This window comes from Ictidomys tridecemlineatus, chromosome 2, assembly GCF_052094955.1.
Source record: "Ictidomys tridecemlineatus isolate mIctTri1 chromosome 2, mIctTri1.hap1, whole genome shotgun sequence".
Classification (NCBI taxonomy): domain Eukaryota; kingdom Metazoa; phylum Chordata; class Mammalia; order Rodentia; family Sciuridae; genus Ictidomys; species Ictidomys tridecemlineatus.
In genome coordinates, this window is record NC_135478.1 from 83,612,042 (window position 1) to 83,626,758 (window position 14,717).

General features: G+C 61.3%; 1 protein-coding gene across 5 annotated transcripts in view; it reads left to right on the forward strand.

The window, feature by feature from the left end:
- The window catches only part of Tpcn1 (two pore segment channel 1), a 50,895-nt gene that overhangs the window by 30,673 nt on the left and 5,505 nt on the right, over positions 1-14,717 (forward strand). For 2 of the 5 annotated variants that reach the window (XM_021734261.3, XM_013363566.4), the window contains exons 7-22: positions 275-363; positions 1,824-1,858; positions 2,257-2,315; positions 2,491-2,590; positions 4,581-4,697; positions 4,905-5,029; positions 5,687-5,735; positions 6,125-6,188; positions 6,921-6,965; positions 9,401-9,457; positions 9,526-9,579; positions 10,201-10,273; positions 11,524-11,631; positions 12,342-12,413; positions 12,932-13,021; positions 14,029-14,144. In XM_021734261.3, coding sequence (XP_021589936.1) covers positions 275-363; positions 1,824-1,858; positions 2,257-2,315; positions 2,491-2,590; positions 4,581-4,697; positions 4,905-5,029; positions 5,687-5,735; positions 6,125-6,188; positions 6,921-6,965; positions 9,401-9,457; positions 9,526-9,579; positions 10,201-10,273; positions 11,524-11,631; positions 12,342-12,413; positions 12,932-13,021; positions 14,029-14,144 — 1,253 coding nt within the window. Of the gene's footprint in view, positions 1-274; positions 364-1,823; positions 1,859-2,256; positions 2,316-2,490; positions 2,591-4,580; positions 4,698-4,904; positions 5,030-5,686; positions 5,736-6,124; positions 6,189-6,920; positions 6,966-9,400; positions 9,458-9,525; positions 9,580-10,200; positions 10,274-11,523; positions 11,632-12,341; positions 12,414-12,661; positions 12,691-12,931; positions 13,022-14,028; positions 14,145-14,717 lie in introns of those variants that run through there. The other 3 variants (XM_078039076.1, XM_078039075.1, XM_078039077.1) reach the window with 3 other exon arrangements.

Sequence of the window (14,717 nt, forward strand, 5' to 3'; positions counted from 1 at the left end):
AGACTATCTCGTGGGGGACCTGTGGTGACAGTGGCCAGCAGGGCCTCCTCTGTGCCCATGGCAGGGTGGGAATCATGTCCCTGGGGTGGGCCCTGGGGTATCTCTGGGAGCTGACCTTGGTGCCCGAGGCCCTGTGCTTGGCCTGCTGCCCTTACTGATCTTGTGGGCCCTCTTCACCTGGGCCACGGGGACCGGTGCTGTGTCTGTCACACCTGCCCTGTTCCCGCCTGCCGGCCCCGGCCGGCCCCCAGCCCAGACGCCCCTCTCTCCCCAGCAACCTGCGGCAGATCTTCCAGTCCCTGCCCCCCTTCATGGACATCCTGCTCCTGCTGCTCTTCTTCATGATCATCTTCGCCATCCTCGGTGAGCACCCCATGCCCTTCAGGAAGATGTTCGCAGTGGGCAGTGTCTGTCCCCAGGCTGCTGTCATCAAGGACCGTGGGCCGGGTGGCTTGGAAATGGGAATGTAATGCCCACGGTCCTGGAGGCTGCGAGTCCCAGGTCAGCGTGCCCCAGACCCAGCGTCTGGTGAGGGTGGTTCCCAGTCGGTAGCTGGCACCTTCCTCTTGCGTCTCACGCGAGGGGGTCTCTGGGGCCTCTTGGATTCTTTTTTTTGCAACATTGGGGGTTGAACCCCAAGCCCTCTACCACTGAGTTGCATCCCCAAGCCATTTTTTTTTTTTTTTTTTTGCGGTGCTGAGGATTGAACCCAGGGCCTGTGCGTGTGAGAGAAGCCCTCTACCAACTGCACTGTGTCCCCAGCCCGCTTTTTTATTTTGAGACAAGGTCTCACTAAGTTGCCCAGGCTGGTCGATCGTACCTCTGACCCTCCTGCCTCGGCCTCCCACGTGGCTGAGAACCCCAGGTGGGCACTGCAGCCCGGGTGGCAGGTTGCTCTCTTGTGCCTGTTGGGCTTATGCCTTTTGATACGTGCAGACGTAGCTCCTTGACGCTGCCCTCAGTACAGTGGGCGTGCCCCTGGTCTGCTGCTGTGGACACTGGCCACATTCAGACCCCCTGCGGCGCGTGGTTTGGTGCTGCCCAGCGCAGGTGCCCTGGTTCCCCTGCGGCATGTGCCTGTGCCTTTGGCTCAGGATCCAGCCTCACAGGAGGCCCCCCGGGACCAGCCTTTGTCACCTGGAAGAGGTCTGGGCTCTTTAAACAGGCAGTGTGACCTGGCATCCTGGTCCAGGCTCATTGTGGGTTCCAGCATGCCACAGAGACATGTCTCCAGAGACCCCTGGGTGGTGACAGCCCCAGAACCAAGGAGCCCTCATGACCACCCAGTCCTGAGCCGTGTCCTCCCACTCCTCCCACCTGCCCTGGGTGAATCACATTGTGCTTCTCGGGGGAAAGATTGCATCTGAGGGTGGAGAGTCCCCCTTTTCTCACTCGGGATTCCAAGGACTTGGGACAGCTCATCTTGGGACAGGAAGGGTGCCCCTCCCTAGGACCCTGGCTCAGGGGAGCAGCAGGACCCCTTTGTGACTTGACTTGGCCACTCTGTCCTCCAGGCCAGGGCTCCAGATCCAGCCCCCAGATGGGCTTTGTTGGTCTGCAGAGCTGGGGCGGCTCTTTAGACCCAGACTCTGCAAAATACAGGTCCGCAGCCATTCTAGAGAAAGGCTGTCCGTCCTGGGCACGTTTCCAGGGCAGTGGACCCCAGAGCGCGGAGCACCAGCTCCTTCAAACAGCATGACCTCTTGGGCCCATAGCCCCCTCCACGCCTGGGGCCCAGCGCGGCCGCCACGTGTGTGACATTCAGTTTCCCGGCCCTGGGACTCCCGCTCTCACACCTCTGGTCTTCCTCTGCCATCCTCCAGGTTTCTACTTGTTCTCCTCCAACCCTGCTGACCCGGTAAGCAGCCGAGACCGCGGTCCCTTCCTGTGGCTGTCCCTCAAGGGGGCTGGAGTGAGCGCGAGGCAGGTTGGGAAGGGACACTCTGCCTGGCTCCTGGCCCCTGAGAGCCACAGACCTGAGCTCTTGGTCAGCTCAGGGCTGAGGCAGTCCCTCCTGTCCCTTGAGGAGGGCATCCAAGACCAGGGTGGAATGCCAGGACACTGGCAGAGCAGTGCAGGGACCAGGCTCCTTGCCCAGACATGTCCCCCGAAGTTGGTGGCCTGCCCCTGCCAGAGGGTGCCTCCGTGCTCTACCCTCCCAGGGACTTCTCAGGGGGAGGGGAGCAGGTGGGCAGGGCTGGCGCTGCAGGTGGCCTGGCCACAGTGTGCCCTCATGTGTCCCTGCGCCCCCCGCAGTACTTCCACACGCTGGAGGACAGCATCGTCAGCCTGTTCGTCCTCCTGACCACGGCCAAGTGAGTCCGGGCGCCCTCCCCTTCGTCCTCCGTGAGCCCAGCCAAGGGCACTGCACACCTCGGCTGCCATGCTCCACTCGGGGCTCAGCCTCAGGGCCCAGTGTGGGCTGTGCAGGGAACTGTCCTGCGCCAGGCATGTCCCTGGAGGCCCCGCGGCTGACCCTGTGCGCGTCAGTTTCCCAGATGTGATGATGCCCGCCTATGCCCGGAGCCCCTGGTCCTGCGCCTTCTTCATCGTGTACCTGTCCATCGAGCTGTACTTCATCATGAACCTGGTAAGAGGCTGGGCGGGCCACGGGTGGGGCCCAGGCTCCTGGCAGGTGTAACGTTTGGGGACTGTGTCAGGTCCCCCTATTGGTGGCATCCTCTCGGGGTCAGTGCTGCTGCCGATGGTGCTGGGTTTCAGGCCAGGGCTGCTCAGGGATCTTGTCATTCTTGAAGCACAGAGTGACTCTGGAGACTGGCCTCCACCCTGCCCAGCCAGGCTGCAGGGTACTTCAGACCTGAGAGTGGAGCACCTCACCCCCCACCCCACCCCCCACCCCACCCCCCAGCCAGGGGCTGTTGTGACTGCGACAGATGCAGAAACTGCAAGCGTGAGACCAATAGAGGAGTGAGCCCAGGGCACAGCCCAGTGTGGCCCTGTGGGCAGACCCCGGGGCCCTGCCCAGCCACCCTTGCCCTGTGCCCACAGGCCAGGAGCACTGTGTGCCTGTGCCCCACTCATCAGGAACCCCAGGATCTAGCTGGAGCACCCTCCACTCAGGAGACGCGCACCCTGAGGGCTCTGGGGGTGCCTGCTGAGAGAGGCTGGCCACAAGGCTGTCATCCAGGTCCCCGCCAGTGCTGGGTGAGACCACGCATCAGCGCCAGAGCTGGCAGGGGGCTTTTTGTCCCTGAGGGGGAGGCTGGGACTGGGTGCTGGCCAGTGCTATTCCCCAGTGAGCTGCCCCCAGCCTGTTAGGCTTATTGGTCATTTCCAGAAAGCATTTTACACTGTCACGGAGTTCGGCTCAGATGGACATGGAAGACGCTTTCTCTGGGCAGACTTGTGAAATCTAGACATTTCTAGTTTCAAAAAAAGAAGACACTTTCTTTTTATGACCAAGTTTAAAAGACAGTGACCTCCCACCCCCTTGCGTAAGCCCTACCCTGTGACCTATTTAGAACTGTCTGTTGGGAAAAGCAAGGGCTTGTCCCCTCACTCACACCACAGTCACAGAGGCTCCTGGGACCTCTCCAGGGTGGGGCCTTCTCTCCACCCGTAAGCCACCTGGAGGTGCTCCAGAACTCAGGGTCATAAGTGCAGCCACGAAGGGTGGAGGCCCAGGGAGGCTGTCAGAGCCTCCACACCCTCACTGTCCCCTGCCCTGCCGCCTGCACTCATCCTTAGGCCTCTCCTCTGCCTCTCCTCTAGGCCACAGGACAGCTGCCTGTGGAAAGGCGAGGGGCCGTGGCCTGTTGGATGGGAGCTTGGCTTCCTGTGACCACCTCAGGGAGGAGGCCCTCTCCCTCCTGTGGCTGGCTTTGGGAGGCAGTCGGGGCAGGAACCGTGGGTGAAAACCAAAAATTATACAATGTCGTGGGCGCAACAGTCTGGGGCAAGGGTCAGCGACCTGGCCCATGCCAGGTCGTAAAGTTCCATTGCCACATGGCCACGCCCACCGGCTGGCTCATTTCCATGGCTGGTGTGGCCAGCTGGGAGTGGCGGCAGCTACCTGGTCTTCATAGCCTGAAATATTGGCTGCATGGCCCAGCTAGGGAAGAGTCGTGCATCGTGACCTGCACAGAGTAAATGGCGGGCCCATGTGAAGGTGGGAAGCGCAGGAGAGCATCCTCAAAACACCTGTGAAAGATGAGGTGTTTCCAAAAAGGGATTCTGTCACATTCCCCCTCCCGCACCCTGCCCTCTAGTAATGCAGCTGGTGTCCTTGAGCTGAGGGTACCAGGCATCCCTGAGGCTGCTTCCTGAGCACGGCCTCCTCCCGCCCTTATTTCTGGGCCACCCATGAAGCCCTAACGCAGAAGTACTAGGAGCAGGAGGAAGAACACTGCCATCATGTCTCTTCCTGCCCTTCTTGCTGCTTCCTTGTCCCCTCGCTTGTCCTCAGCCCAGCCAGGGACAGGTGGCAGTGAATGGCTCCTGTGGAGAACCACCAGAGTCCTGTATCCTGGGGTGCATGCGGGGGTCTTCAGTCCCCTTGGCTGGCTGGTGACGCCTTCCTGCCGGTCCGGCCCTACAGTCAGGCTCTGTCTCCCCCGCAGCTCCTGGCCGTGGTGTTCGACACCTTCAGTGACATCGAGAAGCGCAAGTTCAAGTCTCTGCTGCTGCACAGGAGGACTGCCATCCAGCACGCCTACCGCCTCCTTGTCAGCCAGCGGGTAGGGGCGCGGGCAGGGGTGGGCTTTGCTTTGCCCCTGCCCGGAGCAGCCCCTAAGCCTGGTGGGGCCAGAGGCTTCACAGACCAGAGTCCTGCCAGGGAGAAGGAGCAGGCGTCTGGGGCGTGTGCTGGCATCCAGCCTGGCTGCCCTGGGTGGGGAACAGTCTGGGCTGGATCCCTGATCCACCTCCTGTCCTCTATCCCCCAGAGGCCTGCGGGCATCTCCTACAGGCAGTTCGAAGGCCTAATGCGCTTCTACAAGCCCCGGATGAGCGCCCGGGAGCGCTTTCTGACTTTCAAGGCCCTGAATCAGAGCGACTCACCTCTGCTCAGGTGAGAGCCGGTGCCAGTGGGGGCAGCGCGGCCAGACACGGCGTTCACCCCAGGAGCTGGGGCGCCAGGACAGTGGGAGCAGGTGGCAGAGGCTCATTAGATTTTCGTTTGTCCCTGAGCTTCTATGGGTGGGTGGTGTGTGTCGGGATCCCTCTGTGAGTCACAGAGGTCCAACTGCCAGGCAGGCTGGTTGAAAAAGGAATGTCTGCCCTGGCCCAGCCGGTGGCACTGGAGCCCAGGGCAGGGGTCGTCCAGTGGGCGGAGGGAGTGGACATGCGCACACACACGTGCCCGGCACAGCTGCAGAGAACTGAGCCAAGGTCTCCATGGGCAGAAGGGTCTCCGGGCTGTTGCTGAGGCTCCGAAGCAGCCTCCTACTGGGGTGTGCTCAGTCCAGCCTTTCCCCGGGGCCTCTGCTGGAGGACACTAAGCGTCCATCTCGAAATCGCGGTGTTCTGCGGCTGCTCCCGGGTGTGGAGACTGTCAGCATCAGTGTGGACCACGGGGATCAGTCAGCATGGCTGGTTGATTGGGTGACCCAAGTTCCCCGGGACAGGAGATCAGAGGACATGCTGGGACTCACGAGCTGTCCCCTGCTCCCTGTAAGAGTGGGAGCCGGGTGGTGCCAGCATGTGCCTCCTCCTTTTGCTCTGACAGCCTGAAGGACTTCTATGACATCTATGAATTCACCGCCCTCAAGTGGAAGGCGAGTACCTGGGAGAGGGCGGGGGACGGGCAGGTGGGCGCCCAGTGGGAGCGGGGTCGGAGGCCTCAGAGGTGCACCCCTGGCACCTCGCACAGCAGGGCCCGGCCCCCGCGTCAGCCCCCACGTGGTGACGCAGGGTTGTGGTTAAGTGCATCCAGTTTCTGTGACGTCAGGCAAATTATCCCAGCTTCCCAGGTGCCTGGCTCACCTGTGGGAGCAAGTCCCCTCTGGAGGGAGTCGGGACCAGGGGAAAGTCGGGCAGGAGCCCCGCGGGCTCCAGGTGCCCCGTGGCTGCCCGTGCTGCTGTCACTCAGCTGTTCTGGGTCAGCTGCGCTGGCAGGGAGGAGGGGCCATGCCCTGGCCTGACTCCTGCGCCCACTGCCCCGCAGGTCAAGAGAAACCGAGAGCACTGGTTCGACGAGCTTCCCAGGACCGCGTTCCTCATCTTCAAAGGTGAGGTCCACCTGAGGGTGACCCACAGCTGGGGCAGGCGGGGGTCTCGGAGGCCACAGGCAGACATTCGTGGGGGTGGCCTGGTGCAGAGCCAGAGCCCAGTGTGCGTGGCACAACAGCAGCGGAACCTTCTGGATGCTTCCTCACTTAGACCAAAGCAATAGTATTCATTGAAGAAAATCTAGAAAGTCAACTCATTGGAAGAAAGTGAAATTTATCCACCCCAGGATGGCCACTCGGCTCTCTGACCTGGGCCTTTCTGATGTTTTTTGGTGTGTTTACAACAATAGAGGACTTTGAATCTTGGCAGTTCTGCGTGGGTGTGTGGTTGGCCCACAAGGACTTTCTTGTGTCACAGCCTAAGCCTGGGTCTGGGCTCTTGGGAACAAGGCTGAGCTGCTGCATGCACACCAGGATGCTTCCCACAGCCGGGCCCTCGCTGGGCATGGGTTTTCTCTGCCCCATGGATGACCGTTAGCTGAATAGGTGGGTGGACAGGTAGGCCAGGCTGAGGAGCAGCAGCAGAAGTCCCACAGTGGACACAGCTTGGCTGTGCTTGTGGGCTCCAGGTGCATCCCCTTGGGGTCCAAGCAGAAGCACGGGCTCCCTCAGGCAGGCCCTCCCTCTGCAGCCCCGGGCATCGATGTCCTGGTTGACCTGTCCATGAAGTGTGTGGCTGGGGACAGTGTCCTTCAGGTGAGGATTTCATTTGAACGTTTCCTCTCCAAACAGGAATCAACATCCTGGTGAAGTCCAAGGCCTTCCAGTATTTCATGTGTAAGTGTGGCCTGTCCCTGCTCCAGGCCCTTCCCTCCTGAGCCTTTACTGTTCTACACGGTGGAGGGGAAACAGTTGTGCATCTGACTATAGAAGATGCCCAGCCTGGTCAGCAGGTGTAGCTCAGTGGACAGCGTGTGTGAGGCTCCGGGTTCCCTCCCTGGCGCTAAGCTAGTCAGTCAACATGGAGGGAGGAAGACCATGCCGGCACCCGGGACAGCAGATGTCACCACAGGCCAGGCCTTCCTGGTGGTCTGGACCCTCATTCCAGCTCCTCGTCCGTTTAGATAAGGATGTGTTCAGACACGTTCCAGAACAGGTTGCTGTTTCTCCTCAGGCTGTTTGAATCTGCAGGTTCTTTCCCATCCCTTTCTCCCTCTTTGTTGGGGGTGGGGGGTACCAGGGATTGAACTCAGGGACATTAGTCCACTCAGCCCCATCCCCAGCCCTATTTTGTATTTTATTTAGAGACAGGGTCTCACTGAGTTGCTTAATGCCTCACTTTTGCTGAGGCTGGCTTTGAACTCGAGATCCTCCTGCCTCAGCCTCCCTAGCCTCTGGGATGACGGCCATGTGCCACCAAGCCCTGTTCTTCTTTTCTCCCTCTTGCAGTGTTCAGTTGAGGAAATGGGGCTGTTAGTCCTTTCTCTTGGTTTTTGCATGCTCCCCTGGTGCATATTTCCTGTCATTTGGATACCAAGACTCTGCTAGTAACTTCTAAGCTAATTTAAAATAAAAACTCAGTTACCCCTAGCATTTCAAGTGCTCAGTATCCTCAAACAGTGACCAAACTGTACAGATAAGAATATCTCCATCACCACGGAAGCTTCTCTTGGACAGAACCAGACTATAGGCTCAAGCAGATTCAGTCTTTGCAAGGAGCTTCGGTCCCTTTAGCATGAAGTCGTGTTTAGAGACCACAGTCAGACGTGCTGGGGTGCTCCTGGCTTGGGATTGGTGACTGTTACTAGGCTTTTCCATGGAAGTGGCTAGCATTTCTACCTTTTTAAAAAAAAAAAAATTATTTTTTAGTTGTAGGTGGATACAATACTTTTTTATTTATTCATTTATTTATTTATTTTTCTGTGGTGCTGAGGTTCAAACCCAGGGTGTTGCACGTGTGAGGCAAGACCTCTACCACTGAGCCCCAGCCCCAGCCCAGCATATTACCTTTTAAAAGATAACTGTGTGGAGCACGGTGGCGCACACCTGTAATCCCAGTGGCTTGGGAGGCTGAGGCAGGAGGATCTCAAGTTCAAAGCCAGGCTCAGAAACTTAGCAAGGCCCTGAGCAACTCAGTGAGACCCTGTGTATATAAATAAAGTTTTAGAAAGGGCTGGGGACGTGGCTCAGTGATTAAGTGCCCCTGGGCTCAATCCCTGGTAAATAAGTAAATAAATAAAACAGTAAATAACGACTGTTGCGTGTTCATCCTGATACTCAGTATTCAGGACTGCCGGGTGCCCGCCTCACTCCTGCAATCTGACACAGCTGGACCCCCGGTCTTGACGCACAGGTGCCCAACACCACTGGCGTAGTCACTCAGACCCAGCACAGTCCCAGGGGTGTGGGGACTAGCCGCATCCCTCTGGGCCACCCGGCCACTGTTTGGCTCACCGGGTGCCTCCTCCGGGTGGATACGCATTTGTCTTCCTTTGTTTCATCTTGTTTTTGATTTGGGGGGAATTGCTTCTGATCATGTAGACTATTTATATGGTTCCGAGTCAGATCTGCAAAACACACACACTCAAGAAGTTGAGACTTTCCCTGTCACCTCCCCCGTGGGTGACTTTCATTATGGTTTTTCTTTGTTTTTTAAACACTGTAAGGTTTCTCCCCGCCTGAAGCCAACAGCGGCAACTGGACACTTTCCTTCCCAGTGAATGTGTCCTAGAGGCCCCACCGGCTCCCTCCTCCCCCTGGTCGCAGGCTGCCTTGTGCCCAGCAGTGATCTTTCATCCAGCGCCTGCGTGACCATTTAAGCGGCACTGCCGGGAGCCGCTGGCTGTATTCTTCCTTTTGGGTTTTGGCGAGAGCCTTGTTGGGGGATCCCTGGCCGAGGGCCTGCTGGGTGAGGGGCTCGGTGCTCTGCACCTCTGCCAATAGCTCACGGAGTCCTTCACACTCAGTCGCCCCAGGGGACGGTTTTCCATCCTCAGCCCCCTGCATGTGCCCTGCATTCACACCAATGGGGCATAGTCCTGGTGTCCTGGCGGTGACGTAGAGGGGGCTTTGTGGCACTCCTGGCTGTCCCCGAGTGGAGCCCTACTGTCTGGGCTCTACAATGAGATTCCTGAGCAGGAGGGAGCTCCCCCTCAGTGGGGTGGCCCTATCTCTGTTCGCCCCAGAGCTCTCTAGAAGTCAACCAGGGACGCAGCTGCCACTGCAGGGTCCCGAGCCCCCTGTCCTGTCTGTCCCCTTGTGGCCTATTTCAGACTTGGTGGTAGCAGTCAACGGGATGTGGATCCTCGTGGAGACATTTATGCTGAAAGGTGAGCTGAGGCTGGGGTGCCCCCTCCCTGCTGGCCGCTCACCCTGAGCGGGCTCCTCTGTCTTGCAGGCGGGAACTTCTTCTCCAAGCGCGTGCCCTGGAGTTACCTGGTCTTTCTCACCAGTAAGTTCCCGGAGCCTCGCGGCCAGGGGCCTTGGCTTCCCCAAACAGGGACCCTTGGGGAGTGGGCGGAAGCCTAGCCCTGTCCCTCCTCCGGGTCTCTCCTCGCCCTCAGGGCAGGTCCAGGCCCAGGCCCAGGTTTGACCTCCCCCAGCACAGTGGCCTCCAGCTCACCAGGCCTAGCAAACCTGCCCCTTGCCACTCTCGCTGTCCTTGCTCACACGCATGGAGACTCGCGACCTGTCCACACCCACACCTTCCTCGGCCTGTGCCCAGGCTCCTTCTGTGTGAGCTCCTCGCCCCTCTCTCTGCCTGGCCTCCTTGTCCCATCAGGGACCTCTCTGACACCATGCTGTCCCCTTCACTGCCCAGACCCCAGGCCCGGACAGCAGGCATGGCCCAGCGTCGCCCACTGGTGCCCACACGACACCTGGAATGGGAGGTGCCCAGGGCGTGTGTCAGCAAATGCCTGGGTTCTGGGCCATCCCCAAAGAGGATGAGGCAGCCCCGTCGGCCCCCATCTGGGCCAGGCCCTGTGGCCTTGGGAGCCCCAAGGACACGCCTGAGCTGAGTGGGCAGCGGGGGGGGGGGGGTGCGGGGTGCTGACCGCCGCCTTGTCCACAGTCTACGGGGTGGAGCTGTTCCTGAAAGTTGCTGGCCTGGGCCCCGTGGAGTACCTGTCCTCAGGCTGGAACCTGTGAGTGGGCCGCTCTTGCCAGCCCGGAGTCTCCTCTGTGCCCTGCCATCCTGTCCCCTCCCTGCACCCCACCATCCTGTCCCCTCCCTGCACCCCACCATCCTATCCCTCCTGCGCCCCGCCATCCTGTCCCCTACCTGGGCCCTGCCATCCTGTCCCCGCTGTGCCCCTCCATTGTGTCCTGTGCCCCGCCATTGTGCCCCTCCCTGTGGCCTGCCATCATGTCCTCCCCTGTGCCCTGCCATTGTGTCCTCTCCCTGCCATCGAGTCCCCTTGCCATCCTGTCCCCCCTGGGACGCGGGGGGAAGGCTGAGGGCAGAGGCCTATCTCCCTGGAGCAGCTCTGCACAGCCCAGGGCCCCCTAGGGCCCAGCTCCCGTCAGAAGCCCCTCATCACCAGCCCCCCTCCAGGAAGTGGCCCTGAGGTCCCTTAGGCCCCTCTGGAGTCTTGTCCTCTTTTCCTGAAACCAAGTGCCCACAGCGAGGGCCCCATCCTGCCCTCCTTGAGCTCAGGCGTCCCTCCCCTCCCACTGAAGGCCACTCACCTGTGACGTTTGACGTTTTGGGTAGAGTCAAGCCAGTCCACCAGAGGAGTCCAGGACGGGAGGGCAGCGGGGGCACTGCAGCCTCAGACTTGGGAGGTCAAGGCGGGAGGGAAGTCGAGCCCAGAGGCTCAAGACCAGGGTGGGCCACCCGTGGGCCACCTGGAAGACCACTCAATCCCAGGGAAGGAGAAAGGCGGGGCCAGCTCAGCGGTTGGGCGCTCCCCTAGCAGGAAGGAATCACCAGGTTCCATCCCCAGCACTCAGAGAAAGTGCCAGAAAGTCCAGGAGATTGTGTGTATGTGTCTGAGGGAAGGGCCAGTGTCCCACTCTGGTGGGGGTCTCGCCAGAGTCCCCTTCTCTCCCTCACAAGGTCTCTTGGGATGGACAGGCCCCAGTGTGACAGAGGTCCTGGGCACAGCAGAGGCCGTGCCTGCTGCTCTCTGTCATTAGACTATTGCAGAGCCCCCAGGTGTTTGTCCCCAAGAGCTCGTGTGAGGCCTGATCCCTGGACCTGCACTGACAGGCCTGGCCCGCTGGCCCTCAGTGACCATAAGACAGCAGGAGGGTGCTCCCTGGGCCTGGCTGGACGTGGCCCCTCGTGGCCTGCCTTCGCCCCTCTGGTCCCGGCTTTTAGAGGCGGGGAGTGGATGGAGGAGGGTCCCCAGCCCCCCGGCCGCTCGCAGCCCCTGCTTCTCTCCCGGACCAGGTTCGACTTCTCTGTCACGGCCTTTGCCCTCCTGGGACTGCTAGCTCTGGCCCTCAACATGGAACCCTTCTATTTCATAGTGGTCCTGCGTCCCCTCCAGCTGCTAAGGTGACAGGGGCTGGGGACAGAGGAAGGGTGAAGAACTCTGGGGAAGTAGAGGGACCCAGAATGAGCCCGAGACCTGGAGCTGGAGTCTGCAGATGTCACAGCCCTACAGACACAGCCTGAGCAGGGCCACTGCCTTCCCCTGGGGCACATGGGCCCCGTGTTCCTGGCCATGTGAGCGCCCCAGATCCTGCTCATGGGAGCTTGGCCACCACCCATACCATATGCCCAGAGTCGTCAGTCAGACTGGCTTAGCAGGGGCATGCAGGGCGCCGGGTGCTTCCCTGGCCCCGCCTCTGGGAGGGGACTCATCTTCCCCATGGGGTCCCCTCCACCCACAGCATCTGCCTCTCTGGGCCCCTCAGAAGTGGGGACTCCTCCCGCCTGCCCACCTGCAGCCCACGTCCTTCCTGGAAGGAGGGAGGCAGGCAGCCGGGGCCTACCATGGAAGCAGAGCCTGCTACTGCGGTGTCCAAGGCTGGGCCTGCATGTCCCTCCTCTCAGGCTGCCACCCTCTGTTGATGAGCCCCTCTGTGGGCTTGGTGGCTGCCGCCTCCTCCCCCCTGATGCCCTAGGAGACGTGGCACTGCTCCACCCCAGGGGCAGCATCCCTTCAACTCTGGGGCCCATCCAGCTGCATGCGTCATGAGGCCCCACACCCCCACCTGGGTGTGTCCTGCCTCTATGCCTGACGGCGCTCTGCCGTTGCCCAGGTTGTTTAAGCTGAAGAAGCGATACCGCAACGTGCTGGACACCATGTTTGAGCTGCTGCCCCGGATGGCCAGGTATTGCCCTTCCTCCTGGCCCGCAGGTCCAGGCACCAGGAGGCTCGTGCCCCGTGGGGGCCGGGAGTTGGGTGGTAGTGGGGCAAGGAGGCCCAGGAAGGACTGGAACTCGAGGGTCGAGGGTCTCGAAGGAGGCCGATCTGACCACACAGGTCCCCGGCACCGCTCTCCTCTACTGACCTGTCTTGAGTATCTAGTAGGGGGGCGGGGAGCTGCCAACTCACTTACCCCCGTGTCTGCGTCCACAGGTAAGGGCACCTGTGACCTGCCTTCACAGGTAAGGGCGAGTCTCTGGCCAAGGGGCGCCTGTCCCTAGAGTCCTGCACTGAGCCGTCCTACCCCATGCGGGAGCCGCAGGCCCCTCCCCTGCAGGCACGGTCCAGTTGGTCCAGTCGGTCCAGTCGCTAGCCTGGCTAGGGGCATGCCTCTCCTGCAGTCAGCTCAGGGTCCCAGGAGGCCGGGCACCGCAGGAGCCGGCCCCGCCTGGCCCCCCGTCACCTGTGCTTTTGCGCCCCCAGCCTCGGCCTCACCCTGCTCATCTTCTACTACGCCTTCGCCATCGTGGGCATGGAGTTCTTCTGTGGCCTGCTGTACCCCAACTGCTGCAAGTGAGTCAGCCGCTGTACCCCCCAGGCCTGCCACCTGTGCCTCGGCCCCAGCTGGGGCTGCACTGGCCCGGCCTCCAGGTCCCTGTCAAGCCACGGCACCTTCAGGCCCGGGGTGGTTCTGTGTGGCTCTGGGTGCTCAGGGTGCCCGGCACCACAGGGGGGCTCTGGACGGGGTCAACTCAGGTGAGGGGATTGGAGCAAGTCCCCCGGACCCCAGCAGGGCTCAGGAGCTGTGCTGCCTGCAGCTGCCCTTCCCCAGACCACAGTGGCTCGAGTCACTTCCTTCCAGGAGTGGCCAGGGACCTAGGGGCAGCCTCTTAGGATGGGACAGATGGACACATGGCAGGAAGACTGCGAGGCTCAAGATGGAGTGGGAGGGAGGCCGGTGACCGCCCTGCCCTGCTCCTTCTGAGCCAGCTCACAGGGCTGCAGGCGCTGCCGTCACCTCTCAGTTCAGTGTCCTCTTTTAGGTGGGTCAGGGTGGCCTCTCTAAGCGCTAATAAAGTAACGTGGACATTGTTGAGCTGAGCTTGTGGCCAGAGGCCGTGCTGGCCAGGCGCAGGCCTTACAGCAGAGGAGCTTCTTCAAGGGCATGACCCAGCTGTGTGGCCAGGTGGCACCACTGGCCAGAGGCTCAGGTCCCTGCCTTCTGAAAAGCCCCCGTGGCCCAAGCTGACCTTCCAGAGTGTTCACGTGGAACTTAACAGAAGGGTCACAAAGGACGAGTGGGGAAGGGAAGTCGGCCTCCTCACAGGGGCGAAGCTCTGGAAGCCCGGAGCAAGGTGCCGCCTCGGAGCTGCCCTCTGCTGGGCACATGCAGAGGTGGCCTTGGAGCTGTGAGAGGCCTGGTGAAGGCAGCTAGGGGCAGAGCCAGCAGGGTCAGGGGCCAGAGAGGGCTGGGAGGAAACCCCGCCCCGGCCAACAGCAGAGCCAGGCTGGGCCTTGTCTACACAAGCTGGCCCAGAGGTGACAGCCGTGTCCTGACCCGCCTGCCCCCGCCTCCCCAGCACCAGCACGGTGGCGGACGCCTACCGCTGGCTGAACCGCACAGAGGGCAACAGCACGGTGGTGGAGGAGGGCTACTACTACCTCAACAACTTCGACAACATCCTGAACAGCTTCGGTGAGTCGGGGGCGGCTGCCTTTGTCACCGCAGGCCCCAGAGGTGGCACTGCTGTCCCTCCTGAGCCACTGGCCACCCTTCTGTGGAGTCCCTTCTGGCCCCGCTGGAGGGCTGGAGTCCAGGCCAGGCCGAGGGCTCCTTGGCCACCAGATTTTATTCCTTTGCCTGAAACTTCCCCAGTTTGGGGGAAAGGACTTCACGCCTCAGCTGAGAGGGTGCAGGCTGGCACTAGAGCACAGGCCACAGTGCCAGCCGCAGAGGGACCCAGCCACACTAATGCTGTGACAGGGTCCTACGTTGCCCCGGCTGAGGCCTACCCCAGTTCCGTCCTGTCCCCCCTATGGGGGCAGGGGTGGAGGGACATGGTCCTGCCGGGTGGGGAAGGGGGCCCCTCCTGACAGCGCAGGTCTGCACCCGGAAAGACCTGCCCCAGCCCTGGGCCGTCACGGGCTGTCGAGGCAAAGGGGGTGCCCTTTGGGGAAAGGACAAGATGGCAGGACTCCCCACGGAACAGGTGCCCAGGGAGGCTGGCCTGTGTCCACTCTGTGGCTTTGGTGCCTGTGTCCAGGGGAG